The sequence below is a fragment of the Cyprinus carpio genome, chromosome B5 (genome assembly GCF_018340385.1).
Source record: "Cyprinus carpio isolate SPL01 chromosome B5, ASM1834038v1, whole genome shotgun sequence".
NCBI lineage: Eukaryota > Metazoa > Chordata > Actinopteri > Cypriniformes > Cyprinidae > Cyprinus > Cyprinus carpio.
Window position 1 is genome coordinate 18,238,226 of NC_056601.1, and position 7,925 is coordinate 18,246,150.

Sequence of the window (7,925 nt, forward strand, 5' to 3'; positions counted from 1 at the left end):
GGGGCTACAATCAGATATGAATACATCCCTACAGACTTATTGCAACTGAAATTTATGAATGCAGTAGTAATGTGCAGTATCATAAGCTATCTCTGTAAAATGTGCTGTAAGCTATATCTACAATTATGTTGGTGCTTTACTGCTATAGAAAAAGCAAAGGGTCTTGAGTAGCGTGTCTTACGTTTCCCAGATTTCCCAAGGACCCTTCAAGGAATGTTATGCTTCTGTTTTATCTGTCCAACTGATGATCCAGGGTAGACGACCACTAGTATTTACATTTTCCCAAAAGCTGTAAAATCTTGAATTCTAGAAGAATAATATCACCTAAAAATGAAACAAAATGCCATAATTTGCTCATCTTAATGTCGCTGCAAATCTTTCCTCAGGGGAAGATAAAACAGAAAATATTTTATAAAATGTTGAACACTGACTGTCATTGTTGGAGAGAGAAAAAAGTATTTTTTTTCAAAATATTTTCTTTTTGTATTCCTCAGAAGAAGGACAAATAAGTTTAAAATTACATTTGTTTTCATTTTAGGTGAACTATCCCTTTAGGAGGTCTTTTAGGAAAGCCTTTTAGTCAAGTTGTTTTTTTTTTATTTATTTTTTTATCTTGACCATAAAACTAAAATTAACCATTGCATCAATCTAAATGGTTATGTTTGTTTAAAATATTTTGAAACATATTGCAAACAATTTTCAGTGTTGTGAGGATATATTAGAATGTATCACTGGAAAATATGTTGCGTTGACTATCCAAATGACCATGATTATATCCTTGATCATGAAAAGGTTAAAATAACCTATAAAATAAGGCTCAAGATTTGTGTCAGGCCATTCTTATTTATATGTATGATCATTTTGTCTTTTTACTTAATGTCAGGGGGTAAATATTTACTCCCATTGACAACATGGCAAGGTCAAGCAATTCTGTAGAGATGGGGTAAAAATCTGGACAAATGATTCATGCACTTGAGCATTGTTGAGCGTCTCTGTTGAGCAAAGCATGTTTTTCCAGAATGTTGCTTTAGAAAAAAAGAGAAAAAAGCGCTAAATTATAACTTAAGACAAAACATATGTTTGAATTCCAAATTATCGGTCCATAACCCTAAAATATGTGGACAATTTTCATTTTGAGCTATATTTTTTTGTTTCTTGCTCCTTCACCTTAAAAAATGCATATGAACTTGGCAATTGAAATTCTTAAAATGATTTTATTCACCCACTTACATAAACTTTCCCAATTCTGTTGAATTTGGTAAGATAAACATTTACAAAAACCATATTCCAGTAATAAGCACAGACAATAAGTTAAAACATGTCACAAACATACCAGCAGATAACAATTTTTTTTTCTTATCTACACAAACACTCAAGTTCATTTTGCTTTATGTAAACAACTTCCTGTTGATCCTGGTTGAAATTTTACATGCATCTGAATCTGATTATTTGGAAATTGGCTCTCACTCCAACGTGTTCAGTTCTGTACCTGAAAAATCACTCCAACGTAGTACGTGCCGTAGAACAATCTGTACATGCCCACATGTGGTCCTTAATAACGTGTCCTTTTACATTTAGTTTAGTTTAAAATAATATCACCAATCAGCGAAATAAATATGCTTGCAGTTGTTCTTCATATATGAATGAAGAGTCATATAAATACTCATAAATAAATAAGTCGCCGTTATTAAAATCAATAGCTATGAAAACCAAATAAAAATGACCGAATCCAACACATAAATAAATTACATACATTTCAAGCATTAAAACTATTACTAGATTTTACATCTGCTGTATATAAGCATTGTCTGGGGTTTGTTTGGGTCCCATCATCCAGTAAGGCTGCCAATTTGTAATTTCACAGTTATAACCTCATATCCTGAGTGCTCCGTGACTGTTTTTCAGGAATACTTGGGGTTTGCCGTGACAGAAAAGACGTCTTGGATGCTCAAATTAGGTGAAACTCATGGAAACGGTGTGCTCAAGTGCTTTACGGCGCAGCGAAGCGATACTAGTCCCTCTCCACATGTCACTGTCCGGCGAGCTGCACAGCTGAGGGGAGCCGCTCACACTCGTTGGACCCGAGAGTGAAGCGGGCACCATCCCTGGAAATGTGGGTTGATACAGATGCGATTGAAGACCGGAACCATTTGACGATAAGCTGCTGGAAAGGCCCATGGAGTTTGGTGGGGGGCCGGCTCCAAGACTGCACTGGGACAGGGACTGCGCCATCGCCTGCTGTCGGCCTAGCGCAGGCGGTATCTGCAGCTGTGAGACTCCAGGCATCCCGGCCGTGGCCCAGCGTGTGTCGTTGGCATGAAAAGAGCAGAGACTGTCGCCCATCGCAGCCGCAGACGGAAACTGAGGCAGACCGTGTGTTGGCAGCAAAGTGCCCGGCGCCCGGAAAACATTGGTTGTCTTCTTGCGCTTCTTCCATTTTGCGCGTCGATTCTGGAACCACACCTGGAAGGATAAACAAAAACAAACACTTAGAAAGTCACGCGATTCGTTGGTGAGTAGCCTATGAATTATAGTTGTATAGCCTAGGCTACTTTTACAACTTTCTTGCACAAATATTTTGCTAGGATATAGGCTACTAAACTGCATATAGGCTAACACATATTTATTTGATTTGAATTCTGAAATTAATAAAAAATAATTGTGTTGAAATAAATGAATAACATTTAATAAATAAAAACATAAATAAAACATATAGGCTAGATTACCGCACAATTTCTTGCAACAGCTTAGCCTAAGTTTGTGGGTAAAAGGCGAGCATTAATTTTTTGTTATGCAGATTTGAGCCACTGTAAATTTGTGGGCTTTGTACAATGGTTCTTCATGAATGCTGAATGTTATAAACATGCACCTGCTTGTTTTTTGTAGACGCTATATAAAATTTTAAATATTATGCTACTGTCTTCACCGACAACTAGCCATGATATAACATGGGGGAAGGTCATTTCAAGACAAAAACAGACCAAGCAATTTCTATGATGTTTTGCAGACAGCTGGCGATGAAGTCGTTATAGCTGATGGCACATTCTAGGAGACTGATAGTTTGATGGCCTCCGTAATTCATCACTGAACCATAATCATGAATTCATGATGAAAATAAGTGCACAAGCAGGGCTCAAAATGGATATTACCCTTTCTTATTGTTTGGGTATTTTTAACATTTAGCGCTTGGCTCATACGATTTATTATTGACACCTTATTATTTTTTTTTATTATTATTTCTAATTTGCATATTTTTATACTAGCTACTGTTAACGACACAACTCGTATTCAGCTAATAGAAAACGTTTTATAAAGTATTGTCTAACAGGGCATGTATTCTGTTGACGTTGATGACTTGTTTCTTTGACGAAAATTTTGCAAATGTACTATTTTTTTATTTTCGCTTGAGGGCGTGTATTTCACTTTTTTAATGGAATTTTTAACGTTGAATTTTTGCACTGACAACACTGAATGTTTTTACATTTGAAAGTAGGCCTAGCGCAGCGGGCAGCATCGATATTTAGGCTACCTATATTTTGTGCATCTTTTTTTTTTGAGGGAGAGAGCTTATTATTATTATTGAAGGCATACATGCAATGCATACAATAAATTGTTGCGGATCTTTAGAAAAATATCATTTTCATCATATCATTTTTGTTCAGTTTGCTTTCCGTTTATCTTTTTAAGATGTTAATAGCGAGCTGGAAAGCTCCGTTACGATGTCAAAGATGAGCAGGTCCACTCTGTCTCACCTGAACCCGTGATTCCGTTAAACCAACCCGTAATGCAAGTTCCTCTCTCATGAAGATATCAGGGTAGTGTGTTTTAGCAAAGCTCCTTTCCAGTTCGTTCAGCTGCGCTGGAGTAAAGCGGGTCCTGTGGCGTTTCTGTTTCTGTTGGTTTTGCTGGCCACCCGATTGATTATTAGAGTTTTGCTGTTGCTGCTTTTCTTGGTCTTTGGCGTTGACCTGCTGCATTCCATTAGGATTGGATCCCACATTACTTATGTCTTCCCCGGGGAGCAGAGTGGTCCCTTCCACAGTCTCTGTAGCCGAAGTAAGATCGCCGGGGTGTCCAGAGTCAGTCCCCGCTAGTCTGCACTTCAGAGCCTCTCTGTGTCCGAGAAGCTCGGCTGCAGCATCCTTCATCCCTGTGGACGCACGAGTCAAAAATGTAGCATACTCTCCAAATGGCAGGAACATGTAAATATCCACATTAAAGACAGAAAGAACAAAATGTATTTTTAAAATAAATTATAAACTTATTGACATATTTGTTACACAAACAGTTATCAAAAACATTGTTCAGTTTCGCAATCCATCAGAATAAGCTGATAGATGAAAATGTGTAATTAATTTATCTGATAATTAACAAACATTGCAAGTAAAATAAAAACAGATTGAGAAATCAGTTTTGCAATCACATTAGTTCACTAGTTTGAAGACTGAAAAATACTCTAGCTTACAGTGGAGCTGAAGACCGGAGTTTGGTGGCGATAACTCACCGAGGCGAGTATCCAAAAGGTCGGCATGAGAGAGCATTGCGCACTGCTGGAGTCACAACTGCTTCCCAAACTACTCTACAACTTTTAACCCTTTTAAAAAGCGCATAGGGCTCAAATCAAGGAAAGTCGTCAGTGCGTTTAAAAAGGCGGTTCCATGTATTATGCTGTTCTTTAGAGAGATTGGGAGGCGCTTAATAGTTGGATGAGCCCGTGAGCGTCCACAAATGGGAGCCAATCAGAATTGAGGGTTGGAAATGTGAGACAACCAACCACTAAAATCCACAAACCGGCTTCATCTGTAGTTGCTCTCGTTCATTTCAAATCTGATTTATTGCGTCGCCCCCTTATTAGCTATATATTTTAAATGACTTCATAATCATGGTGAAAAACCAGTGAATAATAAATATTTCTGTAGGCTACTGGTAAAAAGAGGCTTCACAAAAGGTGGAAAAGTCTAGACTTAAGCCTATAGCTTACTACTTGACCGACTTGGAATGCAATATTATTCCATCTAAACGCATGGAATAGGGGGCACTTTTTCTAAAGTCACTATTTGGTTGCAGCCCTATACTTTCGAGGCCCTTTGCGGATCGAATGCAGAACGCGGGTCATATTTGCTTGTTTTCGTGTGAAGAGAATGAACACAGGGTTGCTATGGGTGCTGTGAGCTGGTTGTTTTATTACCCTCATGTGAGTTACAGCTTTATTTGAGTGGAATCCATCTATCAAAAACGATGAATTCTTTGAGGCAGCTAACAACACATCCAAGGTACATTTCCAACTAGTCATTTTCAAGACCATTAAGCATTTGAAGTAATTAGTGCCAAATCTATGAGCTTTCATCTCAGTTATTACAGTGAAATCTGAGTAATGCGTGGTAATTTAACTGTGTTTAGATATATTGCAAGAAGGCGTTGTAAATCATGTTTGAAGAATTCTAATTCATTTCGGTAAAGGCTTGAGGTGAAACAGGCTACTGATGCGTACTGATGCCTCAGTTGTATCGATGTTTCATCAGCGCTGACGCAAGTAATTCGACTTATTTAATTCAAACTCGCTGACATACATTGCCTAATTTAATCCATTCAGCGAAAGCACATTCTCCAGGCTGTCAAGTTTTCAGCGTGTTTTTGTATAATCAATCAGTGCTCCCTTCGGTTTCTAGCATGAATGTGCACAGCCAAGCTGTTGGACTACTGAGAGTAGCCTAATTAAGAAACACAAAGGATATGGGAATCTCGAATATCACTAAAAACCCTACAAATGCTGTCATATTTCTGCATACTTTTGCTTTGGGGTCGTCGCGTACTTTCCAGTAATATAGCTTGAATCCAGCTGAATATCAAAGAAAGGCATGGGTCTAAACATCCTTTCAGACCAGTGCAAAATTTTAGACAGAAAATAATCTAGGCTACATAATCACGGCATCATTTTTATATAAAAATATTATAATTTAATATAACGACAACAATAGATTTGTCTGTTTATTATTATTATTATTATTATTATTAATTAATTAACCCATAATTACTGGAGCATGCATTCTTTTCTGGCCCTGCAAGTTGGTGATAGTCAATTATATTGAAATTATAGCTATCTCAACTCCAAATGGTTTGTTATTTGAAAGCTTGCCATTTACAATTTAATTTCAGAAGGAATAATGTCGTTATTTATTATTATTGTAATTATAATTATTATTGGCTGTAAATGTTGCAGCAGTGTTCATATAAAATGTAAACGTGATTTTGAATGTGCTTTAATATAGGCCTACTTCTGGGTGTTATTTTATTATTTTCACAGGACAGTTTCTGTTGATACTTACCGATTCCATCCATGAGGAATTCTTATTTATTTTGTGTAAATGACATTGCGGTTTGACATAAGTTGGATAAAAGGTCCAAAGGGCTCACCATATACCGTGAAACAGCCTAAGTGAATTGGAAAGTAACACAACGGCTCCTGCATTCAAGCAGAAGCGACCCCCGTCGCATCTCATACTGTGATTAGACTCGGTGCCCTCCATGTGGACCCGATTTCAACGTGAGTTTTCTGGGGAGAATACAATTATGGCCCTAAATAAAATAATCAGCATTGGACGGCGATTACCGTAATGAAATGGAGCTTTGGTGTGTCACGGAGTGGCTGGCCTCCATTACGGTCCGTAATGAGACTTTTGGGGGTAAGCACGACAATCATCTAAACATGAAACTGTGTTTACTTCGATGTCCACGTTTGCACTAAAACTTTGTTCTCGAAGTCTAAATGCAAGGTTTAGTCCTGATTTACAGATGCATAATTCAGTTCTGGGCCTTATGCAAGAGGATTAGTCAAGTTTACTCTGACACAAAACCCGTGGAACAGCAATCTTTTAAAATTACTAAAATTATTTAAAAAATCATATTTTGTAATTTGTTTTGTTTGAAATAATCAGTGAAGTGAACTCCGTGTCAAACAAGTAAAGGAACAGGGTGTGGTAACTAATATTTAAGACAATACATATACTGACATTATTCATTTAAGAAAGGCCTTAAGTAGCTTGCGAGAAGGGAGGACTTGGGTCAGTGGTCACTCTGAGTTTTTCCAAATTGGGAACATGTGCTAGTAATTATTAAATTCCAGGATAATCACACTGCTAATGCAATTTAATGCATCAGCAAATTAATACTGAAAATAATTAGTTTCACTGACCTTGTACATTGCAAGACGAGAGTGAAACAGTAATGCTTAAATGCTCCAAACCACTCCCCTTCCATAGAAAACTCGGAGTGAATGAGTCTTATAATTTTCATAAAGCAATAAAAATAGGTACATAAGGCCATCTTTCAAAACGGCGATGTTTACAATGTATCATGTCATTGACAAAATTTTTGAAAAGTGCAGATGAATCTGTGGAAGTGAAAACATCTCGCCTGTGTTGCAATTTTTTTTTTATTGTCTTCGCCTATTGTATTCGTTAAAAAAGTGTTTATTATACATTTACCTGAAGCATTACCCATGTTAATTTAAACTGCATTAAAACTGCTCATTTTGTCAATATGCCAGAAGATTCCCACCCATTCGAACTACCGTGTTCCGCCTTAAAGTTAAGAAAAAAAGAACCCTCGTACTCTGTATGATAAATCATAAAGTCTACAATTTGACTCCTACTGATGATACAAATCCAGCAATTTGCGACCCAGCTGCAAGTCCATTATCTATACAGACCGAGGCGGTTCAGCTCCTTTCTGCTCATTCCACTAATCTCCTGTCTCTACTCCATTTATTTGCCACTTCTCTGCTGCTTGTCCACAAATTACAACTCTAGCGGCTCCAAGATTAATTGATCGTCAATTTAGCTCTAATTCGGACCAAGTCAGGTGGTAAATGGTCTACTTTTACTTGATTGTAACTGAAATGTGTGCAGGTTACGTTGATATATTTT

The 7,925-nt window shown here is 37.3% G+C and overlaps 1 protein-coding gene across 2 annotated transcripts; it reads right to left on the bottom strand.

The window, feature by feature from the left end:
- Nucleotides 1-1,194: 1,194 nt before the first annotated feature.
- On the bottom strand, nucleotides 1,195-4,670 carry LOC109072439 (homeobox protein orthopedia B). 2 transcript variants are annotated; one of them, XM_019088673.2, is made up of 3 exons: nucleotides 4,505-4,670; nucleotides 3,753-4,150; nucleotides 1,195-2,463 (listed from the first exon to the last, which is right to left on the bottom strand). In XM_019088673.2, the coding sequence occupies exons 1-3, from the start codon at nucleotides 4,539-4,541 to the stop codon at nucleotides 1,954-1,956; spliced, it is 945 nt and encodes a 314-aa protein (XP_018944218.1). In that variant the 5' UTR covers nucleotides 4,542-4,670; the 3' UTR covers nucleotides 1,195-1,953. The 2 variants fall into 2 exon arrangements, with proteins under 2 accessions (XP_018944218.1, XP_042580605.1); XM_042724671.1 differs by having other exon boundaries at nucleotides 4,466-4,670.
- Nucleotides 4,671-7,925: the final 3,255 nt, after the last annotated feature.

Bases quoted from the DNA above. Each gene is read 5' to 3' on its own strand.
- LOC109072439 (XM_042724671.1), bottom strand. From the start codon at position 4,541: ATGCTCTCTCATGCCGACCTTTTGGATACTCGCCTCGGTGAGTTATCG. The intron at 4,151-4,465 runs GTAAGCTAGAGT...GTGCGTCCACAG, and splicing joins CTCCGGTCTTCAGCTCCACT to GGATGAAGGATGCTGCAGCC. The intron at 2,464-3,752 runs GTGAGACAGAGT...TTATCCTTCCAG, and splicing joins TAACGGAATCACGGGTTCAG to GTGTGGTTCCAGAATCGACG.